Raw genomic sequence first — 15,967 nt, forward strand, 5'->3', positions numbered from 1 at the left:
ACCATTACTGATATATACTGCGCGCATGTATAAAACATATATTGCACTGCAGACCTGTAGTATTGCAGTGCACCATTACTGATATATACTGCGCGCATGTATAAAACATATATTGCACTGCAGACCTGTAGTATTGCAGTGCACCATTACTGATATATACTGCGCATGTATAAAACATTTATTGTAGTGCAGACCTGTAGTATTGCAGTGCACCATTACTGATATATACTGCGCATGCATAAAACGTTTATTGCAGTGCAGACCTGTAGTATTGCAGTGCACCATTACTGATATATACTGCGCATGTATAAAACATTTATTGCAGTGCAGACCTGTAGTATTGCAGTGCACCATTACTGATATATATTGCGCATGCATAAAACGTTTATTGCAGTGCAGACCTGTAGTATTGCAGTGCACCATTACTGATATATACTGCGCATGTATAAAACATTTATTGCAGTGCAGACCTGTAGTATTGCAGTGCACCATTACTGATATATATTGCGCATGCATAAAACGTTTATTGCAGTGCAGGCCTTTTCTATTACACGGCTCTATTACTGATGTATGGAGGAATGGAAAGGAACCAAAAGCCGCTAAACACAGACCATGCTGGGATAATGAACAATTTAGGAGTTTTTAGATACATTTCTGGTTAGAAACAGTATTCAGGGATATGATTGTGTTTAATGGGTTGGTTTCTAGTTGTATTAATATAAGTACAATCCGCAGCTTCTTTATCGTAAATCAGGTGAGATCTGTATAGGTTGAACTTGATGGACTTTTGTCTTAAACCTCATCTTTTATGTTACTATGTTCTTTTTATGGAGGGTAGTTTTTTTTGCTAGATCTAGCTGAAGGAAGCGAAGGGAGTATTTCAATGTCTAAGAGGTCCATTGGTAGTTAGGAGTGAATTGCATGGAGACATATAGAAGGTTCCTATTGGTGTTAGATGCTTAAGAGGTTCCCCTGGGTATAAGGTTGGCTTTGCATGAGGGTGTCCCTTGGATATAAAGTTGTCTTTGCATGAGAGGAGGGTTTTTTTGTGTATAGTTTTGGCTTTACATGAAGCTTCCCTATGAGGTTGGTTTTGCATGAGGGGTCCCTTAGGTATAAGGTTGGCTTTGCATAAGGGGTCCCTTGGGTATAAGGTTAGATTTACATGATGGGACATAAGTATGGCTTTGTATGAGGGGTCTGTCGTTTAGGTGAAAGGTTGGTTTTACATGAGTGGGGCTATTGCATGCAAGGTTGGTTTGCATGAGGGGTCTCCTGGGTATAAGGTTGGGTTTGCATGAAGGGGTCCCTAGGGTCTAAGGATGTGTTTGAATGAAGGGTTCCCTTGGGTATAAGGTTGGGTTTGCATAAGGGGTTCCTTGGCTATAAGGTTTGGTTTACATGAGGTTCCCTTGGGTATAAGGTTGGGTTTGCATAAGGTGTTCCTTGGGTATAAGGTTTGGTTTACATGAGGTTCCCTTGGTTTTAAGGTTGGGTTTGCATAAGGTGTTCCTTGGGTATAAGGTTTGGTTTACATGAGGTTCCCTTGGGTATAAGGTTGGGTTTGCATAAGGTGTTCCTTGGGTATAAGGTTTGGTAAACATGAGGTTCCCTTGGGTATAAGGTTGGGTTTGCATGAGGGTGTCACTAGGGTATAAGGTTGGGTTTCCATGAGGGGGTTCCTTGGGTATAAGGTTGGATTTGCATGAAGGTGTACCTTGGGTATAAGGTTGGGTTTGCATGAAGGGGTTCCTTGGGTATAAGGTTGTGTTTGCATGAAGGGGTACCATGGGTATAAGGTTGGGTTTGCATGAAGGAGTCCCTTGGTTCTAAAAAGGGTTTGCAAGAACTGGGTCTCTTGGGTCTCAGGTTGGGTTTGCATGAGGGGGTCACTTGGATATAAAATTAGCTTCAAATGAAATGCCCCTTGCATGTAAGGTTGGGCTTGTATGAGGGGTACCTTAAAGACAAGGAAGTATTTTAATGTTTGAGAGTTCCTGTCTCTGGAATCAGTTTTGCTTCGTTTGTGAAGGTTGGCATTAATGCAAATGACACACAAAATGTTTTTTTGCATTTAAAATATTATGGATTTTCTCCATATTTCTGTAAAGATATTTTTTTTAAAAAGTGCTTAGTGTGATTTAAAAAAACATCATGTAATTTATGTGGGTAATTTACAGGTTAGTGATACAGCTTTCTAGTAGGTTAGCAGCAGTAATATCACTTTAGATGAACTACAATTGCTCAGCATTGGTAACCATGTCACAGTACTCAGCTTAGCCAGGGCAGATAACAATGCCCATGTGTCCTTATGACATCACAATGCCCACGTGTCCATATGACATTAAAATACCCTCGTGTCCTTATGACATCACAAAGCCAACATAGGTATAAAACTGCCCATCAATCAGCTGAGCACCTTTTTCACTAGAAATTTCAGAAAGATCCACAGCTTTTGCAAAGATGTCTGGATCCCTGAAAGGTAAGTGTAATTTATATAATATAATTTTATTACAGTAAGTGTTTTTATGTGTACCTCATAGATAGATAGAAGACAGACAGACAGACAAGCAGATGATACATAGAAGACAGACAGGCAGATGATAGATAGATAAATAGATAGATAGATAGATAGATAGATAGATAGATAGAAGACAGACAGGCAGGCAGATGAAAGATAGATAATTAGATAGATAATAGATAGATAGATAGATAGATAGACAGACAGATAGAAGACAGACAGACAGACAGACAGGCAGTTGAAAGATATACAGATAATAGAAATATTGATAGACAGATGATAGATAGATAGATAGATAGATAGACTGATGATTGATAGAATAATAGATAGATTGATAGATAGATGATAGATATAGATATATAGATAGTCAGATAGAGAGATAGATAGATAATAGATAGATAAATAGGTAGATAGATAGATAGATAGATAGACTGATGATAGATAGATAGATAGATAGATAGATAGATAGATAGATAGATAGATAGAAATATATAGATAGATAAATAGATAGACTGATGATAACTAGATAGATAGATAGATAGATAGATAGATAGATAGATAGACTGATGATTGATAAAATGATAGATAGATAGATAGATAGATAGATAGATAGACTGGTCATAGATAGATGGATAGATAGACAGACTGATGATTGATAGATAGATAGACTGATGATAGATAGATGATAGATAAATAGATAGATAGATAGATAGATAGACAGACTGATGATTGATAGAATAATAGATAGATAGATTTAAGTGTATGCACTAAATGATAAACAAGCTTTAGATATTATGTCCCTTTGACATAAGCATAAAGACTGAGGGTAACAATACCATCTGCTTAGCTCCTAAATAAAACGTTTGTTCATTCCCTTGCAGCAAGTGTAGAAGAAATGAGCGACGTTTCTCAGCGTAGCCTTTCCTCTGAAATAGCTGATGAGGAATTACTTTTCGGCACATACCAAGTTGTTAATACACTTGGAGTGGGCAATTATGAAAAACTAAAACTGGCCTTCCACGTAGATACGTACGAAAAGGTGAGTATATAGCTGACGGTATAACCAGTCTGCTCATTTATATAACTTATACCGTATAAATAGTAACAAGTAACAGCATAAACGTTTTGACCTTTATGTGATGTAAAACTATATGAGAGTAACAGATTAAAACGGCTACGTTTTTATTTATATCTAACCTCACATGAATAAATGACAGGTGTAATGGATAATTACATAGATACATATATATTCTGTGCTTTCAGGTGGCCATTAAAGTGATAGAAAAGTCTGGAGTGGAGAATGTGAGCAAGGTAAGGAATTTCATGAGTTCCTCGGGCGGGGGAGGGGCTTGTGGGGACTCAGGTAGAGGAGCAGTGTCTGCTACAGGCATCTTGTTGTTCAGGGGAGGGGCTACTACTTTTCTAGCATATTACAGTGTTTAGTGGGTTTGTGTTACCAGAACTGATTGGAGATGATAATATCTCACCATATGGGCCACTGGTTTGTATGCCAAGGGGAAATGGAAGAAGAATATAATATATACATATTGAGCATTTCTTACGCATCAGTGGTTGCACTGATGACTTGGAGTGAGGAGGACACAGATTATTTTGCTTAGACTTTTTGTGGATTTAGTTTCTATTGATTAAGTATTTGGCTCCTTATCCAACTTGACAAATTCTTCTCATTTTTTTTTCAGCTGCTTCACGACATTTACTGTGTGATGTTGACCAATCACAATTACCGACATTTAGGTAAGTGGGATGCTGTGACTTACCTAACTCATGCCTGCCTCTCACTTTCTATTTCCAACTGAACAAATCTCACAATGATCTTCTCTTTATGTTTTTTTACAGTTAAATTAACAGAAGTCAAGGAAAGCCCTGAACACATCTATTTAATCACTGTGTTCTACAACACAGGTAAGTGTCTTCATCCTTACTACTTACCCCACAAACTAACTCACCAGACCCCTCTGCAGATATTATATAAAAATACACTTAACTATAATACAGCTATAATCCTGTGTGTGCTTAATTAATTATATTAAATCCTTGTATCGATTCCCTGTATCCTCCCTACTCGATTGCTTCAGAACACTTTTATGTGATCCAGTTTTGGTTTGATAAACTAATATACAAATATATTATGACAGTGTATACTGTAGACAACCATAATGGCAAACTTAACACTTTCAAATGGTGTACAATCGAAAAAGTAAAAATACCTAAGAGGGGAGGGGACATAGAACCAGGTTCCCAGAAGGTCTGAACTCGAGATATGACCTAATCAATAACTGGGAATAAATAGTTGATAGGTGAACTTGGTTTATTATCAGTTATTTATACTCCCAATATACTACAATTGTGAGATGGTTCTGTTAGTCCACAGTATTAGATCATAGGGTACGTACAGCTGACCAAAATGCCTCTATCTTTTTAAGAGTAGACTTACAAGTTAGGTTTATTATGAAAAGCATTACACTACAGTACACCAGGCTAAATATTTAGCTTAAACAATCAAACAAGTCAGCATTGACTAACAGTTAGGTTATATGTACTTTAGACTAAATAGTCATCTCCTTAAGCTTTTATGTCAGTCTGGGTAGTTAATCGTCCCAAAGGATAGAGTTATTCAATACGGAGGGATAATTGCACATATATGCATAATAAGACATTTAAGAATGTTGTCTTTTAAATATCTTGCCTTTGATAAGTTCTCCTACACTGAAGTACGGTTTATATAGATGATTTGGGAACTACTATCTAATGAGTGTATACTGGTCCGTTGGTGTGGCAGTCAGTACTTTCACATCCAGAATATCATACAATGAGGCCTATTTATCAAAGGTCTGTCGGACCTGACAGTGCGGATCAGGTCCGACAGACATTGCTGAATGCGGAGAGCAATAAGCTCTCCGTATTCAGCATTGCACCAGCAGCTCTTGTGAGCAGCTGGTGCAACACCGCCCCCTGCAGACTCGCAGCCAATCGGCCGCCAGCAGGGGGGTGTCAATCAACCCGATCGGGTTGAATTGTGGTGATCTCTGTCCGCCTCATCAGAGCAGGCGGACAGGTTATGGAGCAGCGGTCTTTAGAGCGCTGCTCCATACCTTGCATTTCTGGCGAGTCTGAAGACTCGCCAGAAACACGGGCCCTCAAGCTCCATTCTGTATGTTCTGTATCTAAATATTTTCAAATGCAGAATAAGACAAATATATTATGTGAGAGGAGGAGGCTGTTCATGTAATGTAAAATGTCTCCACTAATAGCATTGCCATGTCAAACAGGTGTAATTAGGGGGGTGCCCTTTTTCCTGTAACCAATCAGATTGTTTTTAAAGGTTTTTTAAACAAGAGCAATATCACCCATGTCAGGCTATGATTACGGCAAACTGCCAAAACACGTCAGCCGGTTGTGCTGCGCATCTTCCTTCCTTTTTTTATGGGTGGCTTGCTGTCCTTATTGGTGGCTTGCTGTCCTTATTTTTAACCGAAAAAAATAAATGCTACGTTTTATTTATGAGTGGTGGTTTTCTCCTTTTTTGTGTATACGGATGCCTCATAGACACGAGTAACCTTCTGTTATTTGTTCTTTGTCACCTTAGATGCACCGGACATGACACTAAATAAATCTGACTCGGATACAACCTCCCAAAGCACGACGGAGAGTCCCAGGCTATCGCCACTTGTGGTAAGTAATTATGCGTCTTGGTCTGTACTATTTGTCTATATCCCACAGCCAGAGCAGGGTAAGACTTTGTATAATACATACGTCTGTGTATTAGAGCGCCCCCTCTAACAAATAGACAGCTTTTATAGACTAATATCCTAGTCACTATAACACGACTATGGAACATACACTGAGTGTAAATCAGGATAATTATATAATAATGTGTATGCGTGTAGATCAATAGATGTGTGATTTAACCCTTTAGTCTCCTTTATTTATTCCGTTTAACACTTTCCTATCTGCCTCGCCAGGAGAATGACCTGTCAGCTCGCTTCATGGGGAGCAACGTCTGCTTTGGAGATGCATTAACTGATGACAACAGGTAAGTCATTAGATACCTCCATACCCCTGTACCTCCCTAGTTTTCTATATTACCGCCAGACTCATCACATGATGGTAGAATATTACTAAGATCATTGACAGAATGAGGCTTCTTCAGGATGTAATATCTTCCATCAACAAGGAAGCCTGTTTCCTGCCTTATTAGTCATGCGTACCCATGATGCACCATTAGTTTTCAGCATGTCTGCACTTATATTGCACACCCAGGAAAAGTGTTTTACCTACAGTGTGTGCACGAGGAAGTGACTAGGCGAAGGCGTGCTGGAAAGGAATGCAGGTGTTTTATGGGCAAAATGGGAGTATAAAGTGAATATTGTTCTCTCTTCATAGGACAAACTTCGGCCTACAAGGGAAGCTACCTGGGCGATCTGTTAGCTGCCCAGCAAAGTTCTGCACAGCGCCAACAACTGCTCCCGTATGCGCCTCAGACCTCTCTAGCCAGAAATCTGAAGATTATTCTGGAAATGACGATTCACTGGAGGATTCTGGTGCTGGTTCCAAACTCAGGTGAGTCCAGGAAAGATTGTAAATATGAGGTTAAAGTGATACAAGAGGTCTGGAGGTCACCCTGAGAGTGTACCCAGAATGCACCATGTCAAAACTGACTAAGAAATATGTAACAGTAAGTGAGAGGGGCGCTGACTAACAAATATGTAATAATAAGTGTGAGGGGCCCTGAGTAACAAATATGTAATAGTAAGTGTGAGGGGCTCTGAGTAACAAATATGTAATAGTAAGTGTGAGGGCCCCTGAGTAATACATATGTAATAGTAAGTGTGAGGCCCCTGACTAACAAATATGGAATAGTAAGTGTGAGGGCCCCTGAGTAACAAATATGTAATAGTAAGTGTGAGGGCCCTGAGTAACAAATATGTAATAGTAAGTGTGAGGGCCCCTTAGTAACAAATATGTAATAGTAAGTGTGAGGGCCCCTGAGTAATACATATGTAATAGTAAGTGTGAGGGGCCTGAGTAACAAATATGTAGTAGTAAGTGTGAGGGCCCCTTAGTAACAAATATGTAATAGTAAGTGTGAGGGCCCCTGAGTAATACATATGTAATAGTAAGTGTGAGGGGCCTGAGTAATACATATCTAATAGTAAGTGTGAGGCCCCTGACTAACAAATATGTAATAGTAAGTGTGAGGGCCCCTGAGTAACAAATATGTAATAGTAAGTGTGAGGGCCCTGAGTAACAAATATGTAATAGTAAGTGTGAGGGCCCCTGAGTAACAAATATGTAATAGTAAGTGTGAGGGCCCTGAGTAACAAATATGTAATAGTAAGTGTGAGGGCCCTGAGTAACAAATATGTAATAGTACGTGTGAGGGCCCTGAGTAACAAATATATAATAGTAAGTGTGAGGGCCCCTGAGTAACAAATATGTAATAGTAAGTGTGAGGGCCCCTGAGTAATACATATGTAATAGTAAGTGTGAGGGCCCCTGAGTAACAAATATGTAATAGTAAGTGTGAGGGCCCCTGAGTAATACATATGTAATAGTAAGTGTGAGGCCCCTGACTAACAAATATGGAATAGTAAGTGTGAGGGCCCCTGAGTAACAAATATGTAATAGTAAGTGTGAGGGCCCTGAGTAACAAATATATAATAGTAAGTGTGAGGGCCCCTTAGTAACAAATATGTAATAGTAAGTGTGAGGGCCCCTGAGTAATACATATGTAATAGTAAGTGTGAGGGGCCTGAGTAACAAATATGTAATAGTAAGTGTGAGGGCCCCTTAGTAACAAATATGTAATAGTAAGTGTGAGGGCCCCTGAGTAATACATATGTAATAGTAAGTGTGAGGGCCCTGAGTAACAAATATGTAATAGTAAGTGTGAGGGCCCCTTAGTAACAAATATGTAATAGTAAGTGTGAGGGCCCCTGAGTAATACATATGTAATAGTAAGTGTGAGGGGCCTGAGTAACAAATATGTAATAGTAAGTGTGAGGGCCCCTTAGTAACAAATATGTAATAGTAAGTGTGAGGGCCCCTGAGTAATACATATGTAATAGTAAGTGTGAGGGCCCCTGAGTAACACATATGTAATAGTAAGTGTGAGTGGCCCCTGAGTAAGAAATATATAACACAGCTATAGCAGTCACGGGCCCCTGTAGGATTTCACCAGCTGACAGAGCTGATACAGGCGCAATATGTCTGTCCGATAGGGATCCTGTATTAGACACCAGCTGAAACTATTCATAGTCACTAAAGTTCTGTTTGTATTGTCTGTAAGTGACATCAGTGGGGCATGAAGCCTTTGTCTTGCAATAAATATAATATTATCCTTGTTTAGTGATGAAATTATCATTAGTGCATTTAATACAAGAGGTAAACATTACCAGACATTACCCCCCATTCTCTAGCCTATATATGTTCTGTATTTACTAAATGACTTATGTAGTGAAACTACCCAGGCTGGTTATATTGAGATTTTAATTATTATTTCGCAGCATCTCAGAGCAAGACCAAACTGACTCCTCCAGTGAAGAAAAAAACACCAGCACATGGGTTGGCGTTTGGACAGCGATCAAAAGAGCATTCTGCTGCCGCCATGTCTGAAAAATGCCATCTATATACTGTACCCCACTTTTTTCCTCTTTATTTAATAAAAGTACCCCCCATTATAGGCTACGTTGTATTTATTCTTATTTCTGTAAACAGACCCTAAACTCTTTATCTAGTAGCTCCAGTTCACTTGGTTTCTTTATAGGGCCCCATCAAGCATCAGTCTAGATGCTACAATTGTCTCAGCATAAATCCTTCTCTATAAAAAGTAGGGTTTAATACTACAGTCATTTACAATCAAATGCTCATTTAATAGGTCATAAAAGTAAACATTTTTATATATACTTATTAATAACTGATACATTTGTGTATCAGTAATTACACTGTTTAGCAAGTGATCTGCATGTTAAATAAACTATGTTGTAAGTACAATTTGCTGGATTTAGTAAAGGAATAAGCATTCTACATCACACGCGTCATGTTTGGAACTCGGAATAAAACATTTATTGCAGTTCAGACTTTTTGTATTGCAGTGCACCATTAGTGATGTATACTGTGTGTGAATAAATTATTTATTGCAGTGCAGACCTTTAGTTTTGCAGTGTAACATTACTGATGTATACTCCACATGTATTATTATTATTTGTTATTTGTAGAGTGCCAACAGATTCCGCAGCACTATAAACAAAGGGGGAGTACAACAAAACAAATATAGGGATCAAACGGGTAGAGGGCCCTGCCAAGAGTTGCACTGTTGTAGTCAGCTCTTAAGAAGGTGATCTACAAACAGCTGGACTCTTAGGCTTACATGCTAAGGGAGTTCAAGGGGATAGCAATAGAGAAGAGGAACTGGTATAAAGGTTAGTGTAGGTTGTATGCATCCCTGAACAGTATAGCCTTTAGGGAGCACTTGAAGCTTTCAAAACTAGGGGAGAGTCTTGTGGAGTGAGGCAGAGAGTTCCACAAGATGGGAGCCAGTCTGGAGAAGTCCTGTAAACCGGAGTGTGAGGAGGTAACAAGAGAGGAGGAGAGGAGGAGATTGTGAGCAGAGTGAAGGGGATGGGAGGGAGAGTATCTGGAGAGTGACAAGGTCTGAGATATAGGGGGGTGCAGTGCAAATGAGGGCTTTGTGTGTCAGAGTGAGAATTTTGTGTTTAACCCTGGAGGCAAGAGGAAGACAGTGAAGGGATTGGCAGAGAGGGGCAGCAGATAAAGAGAGCGAAGTGTAAGGAAGATGAGTCTGGCAGAGGCATTCATTATGGATTGTAAAGGAGCTAGGCGGCAGCTGGGGAGACCAGAGAGGACAGAGTTGCAGTAATCAAGGCGGGAAAGGATGAGTGAGTGGATTAAAATCTTAGTTGTGTCTTGTGTAAGGAAATGTCTAATTTTAGAGATGTTTCTAAGGTGGAAGCGGCAGGCTTTAGCCAATGACTGAATGTGAGGAGTGAAAGAAAGATCTGAGTCAAATGTGACCCCGAGACATTGGGCATGTAGGTAGAGGTAATGATGGAGTTCGACAGTTATAGAGAGATTGGGGGTGGAGATTTTGGAAAAAAGGGGGGAAAATAAAGAGCTCAGTTTTGGAGAGATTTAGCTTGAGGTAGTGAGAGGACATCCAAGAAGAGATGTGAGAAAGACAGTTAGTGACACGGATAGCAAGGAAGGAGATAGGTCTGGTGCAGAGATGTAGATTTGGGTGTCGTCAGTGTACAAATTATATTGGAAACCGTGGGACTTTATTAGGGAACCTAATGATGATGTGTGTAGATTGAGAAGAGAAGGGGACCGAGGACAGAGCCTTGCGGTACTCCGACAGAAAGTGGTGACGGGGCAGAGGAGGCCCAAGAGAAGGCTACACTAAAGGTATGGTTTGGCAGGTAGGAAGAGAACTACGAGAGGGCTGTGTCACAAATGCCGAAGGATTGGAGGGTTTGGAGCAAGAGAGGGTGGTCAACAGTGTCAAAGGCTGTGGACAGATCAAGGAGGATAAGCAAAGAGAAGTGGCTTTTTGATTTTGCTGTAAGTAGGTCGTTGGTAACCTTAACAATTGCTGTCTCTGTGGAGTGATGGGGACGAAATCCAGATTGCAATGGGTCAAGGAGGGAGTTTAATGTAAGGAAGTGGAATAGGCATGCATACATTAGCTTTTCGAGAAGCTTTGAGGCAAGAGGGAGGAGGGAAATAGGGCGGTAGTTGGATGGGGAGGTTGGATCAAGAGGTTTTTTGAGGATAGATGTGACTAGTGCATGTTTTAGAGATAAGGGAAATATTCCGGTGCTGAGGGAGAGGTTGAAAATGTGTGTGAGTATAGGGGTAAGGGTAGAAGAGAGGGAGGGGAGCAGCTGTGAGGAGATAGGGTCAATAGGACAGGTAGTGAGGTGAGAGCACAGTATAAGTGCAGAAACTTCTTCCTCAGAAGGTCTGCATCATGTGCAAACATTTATTGCACATGCAGAACTTTTGCATTGCAGTGCACTATTACTGATGTATACTGTGCATGAATAAAATATTGTTTGCACATGCAGACCTTTTGTAGTGCAGTGCATCGTTACTGATGTATACTGTGCATGTATAAAACATTTATTGCACGTGCAGACCTTTTGTATTGCAGTGCATCATTACTGATGTATACTGTGCATGAATAAAACATTTATTGCAGTGCAGACCTTTTGTAATGCAATACATCGCTACTGATGTATACTGTGCATGTATAAAACATTTATTGCACATGCAGACCTTTTGTATTGCAGTGCGTCATTACTGATATACAGGGAGTGCAGAATTATTAGGCAAGTTGTATTTTTGAGGATTAATTTTATTATTGAACAACAACCATGTTCTCAATGAACCCAAAAAACTCATTAATATCAAAGCTGAATAGTTTTGGAAGTAGTTTTTAGTTTGTTTTTAGTTATAGCTATTTTAGGGGGATATCTGTGTGTGCAGGTGACTATTACTGTGCATAATTATTAGGCAACTTAACAAAAAACAAATATATACCCATTTCAATTATTTATTTTTACCAGTGAAACCAATATAACATCTCAACATTCACCAATATACATTTCTGACATTCAAAAACAAAACAAAAACAAATCAGTGACCAATATAGCCACCTTTCTTTGCAAGGACACTCAAAAGCCTGCCATCCATGGATTCTGTCAGTGTTTTGATCTGTTCACCATCAACATTGCGTGCAGCAGCAACCACAGCCTCCCAGACACTGTTCAGAGAGGTGTACTGTTTCCCCTCCTTGTAAATCTCACATTTGATGATGGACCACAGGTTCTCAATGGGGTTCAGATCAGGTGAACAAGGAGGCCATGTCATTAGATTTTCTTCTTTTATACCCTTTCTTGCCAGCCACGCTGTGGAGTACTTGGACGCGTGTGATGGAGCATTGTCCTGCATGAAAATCATGTTTTTCTTGAAGGATGCAGACTTCTTCCTGTACCACTGCTTGAAGAAGGTGTCTTCCAGAAACTGGCAGTAGGACTGGGAGTTGAGCTTGACTCCATCCTCAACCCGAAAAGGCCCCACAAGCTCATCTTTGATGATACCAGCCCAAACCAGTACTCCACCTCCACCTTGCTGGCGTCTGAGTCGGACTGGAGCTCTCTGCCCTTTACCAATCCGGCCACGGGCCCATCCATCTGGCCCATCAAGACTCACTCTCATTTCATCAGTCCATAAAACCTTAGAAAAATCAGTCTTGAGATATTTCTTGGCCCAGTCTTGATGTTTCAGCTTGTGTGTCTTGTTCAGTAGTGGTCGTCTTTCAGCCTTTCTTACCTTGGCCATGTCTCTGAGTATTGCACACCTTGTGCTTTTGGGCACTCCAGTGATGGTACAGCTCTGAAATATGGCCAAACTGGTGGCAAGTGGCATCTTGGCAGCTGCACGCTTGACTTTTCTCCGTTCATGGGCAGTTATTTTGCGCCTTGGTTTTTCCACACGCTTCTTGCGACCCTGTTGACTATTTTGAATGAAACGCTTGATTGTTCGATGATCACGCTTCAGAAGCTTTGCAATTTTAAGAGTGCTGCATCCCTCTGCAAGATATCTCACTATTTTTGACTTTTCTGAGCCTGTCAAGTCCTTCTTTTGACCCATTTTGCCAAAGGAAAGGAAGTTGCCTAATAATTATGCACACCTGATATAGGGTGTTGATGTAATTAGACCACACCCCTTCTCATTACAGAGATGCACATCACCTAATATGCTTAATTGGTAGTAGGCTTTCGAGCCTATACAGCTTGGAGTAAGACAACATGCATAAAGAGGATGATGTGGTCAAAATACTAATTTGCCTAATAATTCTGCACTCCCTGTATACTGCGGCGTATGTATAAAACATTTATTGCAGTTCAGACTTTTTGTATTGCAGTGCACCATTACTGATGTATACTGTGCATGAATAAAACATTTATTGCAGTGAAGATCTTTTGTATTGCAGTGCACCATTACTGATGTATACTGCATATGTATAAAACATTTTTTGCAGTGAAGACCTTTTGTATTGCAGTGCACCATTACTGATGTATACTGCGCATGAATAAAACATTTATTGCAGTTCAGACTTTTTGTATTGCAGTGCACCATTATTGATGTATACTGCGTATGTATAAAACATTTATTGCAGTTCAGACCTTTTGTATTGCAGTGCACCATGACTGATATATACTGTGCATGAATAAAACATTTATTGCAGTGAAGACCTTTTGTATTGCAGTGCACCATTACTGATGTATACTGCGTATGTATAAAACATGTATTGCAGTGCAGACCTTTTGTATTGCAGTGCACCATTACTGATGTATACTGCGCATGTATAAAACATTTATTGCAGTGAAGACCTTTTGTATTGCAGTGCACCATTACTGATGTATACTGTGTATGTATAAAAGATGTATTGCAGTGCAGACCTTTTGTATTGCAGTGCACCATTACTGATGTATACTGCGCATGAATAAAACATTTATTGCAGTGAAGACCTTTTGTATTGCAGTGCACCATTACTGATATATACTGAGCATGTATAAAACATGTATTGCAGTGAAGACCTTTTTTATTGCAGTGCACCATTATTGATGTATACTGCGTATGTATAAAACATTTATTGCAGTTCAGACCTTTAGTATTGCAGTGCACCATGACTGATATATACTGCGCATGAATAAAACATTTATTGCAGTGAAGACCTTTTGTATTGCAGTGCACCATTACTGATGTATACTGCGTATGTATAAAACATGTATTGCAGTGCAGACCTTTTGTATTGCAGTGCACCATTACTGATGTATACTGCGCATGTATAAAACATTTATTGCAGTGAAGACCTTTTGTATTGCAGTGCACCATTACTGATGTATACTTTGTATGTATAAAACATTTATTGCAGTGAAGACCTTTTGTATTGCAGTGCACCATTACTGATGTATACTGCGCATGAATAAAACATTTATTGCAGGGAACACCTTTTGTATTGCAGTGCACCATTACTGATATATACTGAGCATGAATAAAACATTTATTGCAGTGAAGACCTTTTTTTATTGCAGTGCACCATTACTGATGTATACTGCGTATGTATTAAACATTTATTGCAGTTCAGACTTTTTGTATTGCAGTGCACCATTATTGATATATACTGCGCATGAATAAAACATTTATTGCAGTGAAGACCTTTTGTATTGCAGTGTACCATTACTGATGTATACAGTGCATGAATAAAACATTTATTGCAGTGAAGACCTTTTGTATTGCAGTGCACCATTACTGATGTATACTGTGTATGTATAAAAGATGTATTGCAGTGCAGACCTTTTGTATTGCAGTGCACCATTACTGATGTATACTGCGCATGAATAAAACATTTATTGCAGGGAAGACCTTTAGTATTGCAGTGCACCATGACTGATATATACTGCGCATGAATAAAACATTTATTGCAGTGAAGACCTTTTGTATTGCAGAGCACCATTACTGATGTATACTGCGTATGTATAAAACATGTATTGCAGTGCAGACCTTTTGTATTGCAGTGCACCATTACTGATGTATACTGCACATGTATAAAACATTTATTGCAGTGAAGACCTTTTGTATTGCAGTGCACCATTACTGATGTATACTGTGTATGTATAAAACATTTATTGCAGTGAAGACCTTTTGTATTGCAGTGCACAATTACTGATGTATACTGCGCATGAATACAACATTTATTGCAGTTCAGACTTTTTGTATTGCAGTGCACCATTATTGATATATACTGCGCATGAATAAAACATTTATTGCAGTGAAGACCTTTTGTATTGCAGTGCACCATTACTGATGTATACTGTGCATGAATAAAACATTTATTGCAGTGAAGACCTTTTGTATTGCAGTTCACCATTACTGATGTATACTGCATATGTATAAAACATTTATTGCAGTGAAGACCTTTTGTATTGCAGTGCACCATTACTGATGTATACTGCGTATGTATAAAACATTTATTGCGGTTCAGACGTTTTGTATTGCAGTGCACCATTACTGATGTATACTGCGTATGTATAAAACATTTATTGCGGTTCAGACCTTTTGTATTGCAGTGCACCATTACTGATGTATACTGCGCATGAATAAAACATTTATTGCAGTGAAGACCTTTTGTATTGCAGTGCACCATTACTGATGTATACTGCATATGTATAAAACATTTTTTGCAGTGAAGACCTTTTGTATTGCAGTGCACCATTACTGATGTATACTGCGCATGAATAAAACATTTATTGCAGTAAAGACCTTTTGTATTGCAGTGCATCATTACTGATGTATACTGCGTATGTATAAACATTTATTGCAGTTCAGACTTTTTGT

At 39.3% G+C, this 15,967-nt stretch overlaps 1 protein-coding gene across 1 annotated transcript; it reads left to right on the plus strand.

Moving 5' to 3' along the window:
• The first annotated feature begins 339 nt into the window (after positions 1-339).
• On the plus strand, positions 340-9,229 carry LOC128635720 (uncharacterized). Its single transcript, XM_053688841.1, has 8 exons — positions 340-3,560; positions 3,785-3,832; positions 4,222-4,276; positions 4,379-4,444; positions 6,129-6,214; positions 6,505-6,575; positions 6,926-7,102; positions 9,049-9,229. The coding sequence occupies exons 1-8, from the start codon at positions 3,417-3,419 to the stop codon at positions 9,155-9,157; spliced, it is 756 nt and encodes a 251-aa protein (XP_053544816.1). The 5' UTR covers positions 340-3,416; the 3' UTR covers positions 9,158-9,229.
• Positions 9,230-15,967: the final 6,738 nt, after the last annotated feature.

Source organism: Bombina bombina, chromosome 7 (assembly GCF_027579735.1).
Source record: "Bombina bombina isolate aBomBom1 chromosome 7, aBomBom1.pri, whole genome shotgun sequence".
NCBI classification, from domain to species: domain Eukaryota; kingdom Metazoa; phylum Chordata; class Amphibia; order Anura; family Bombinatoridae; genus Bombina; species Bombina bombina.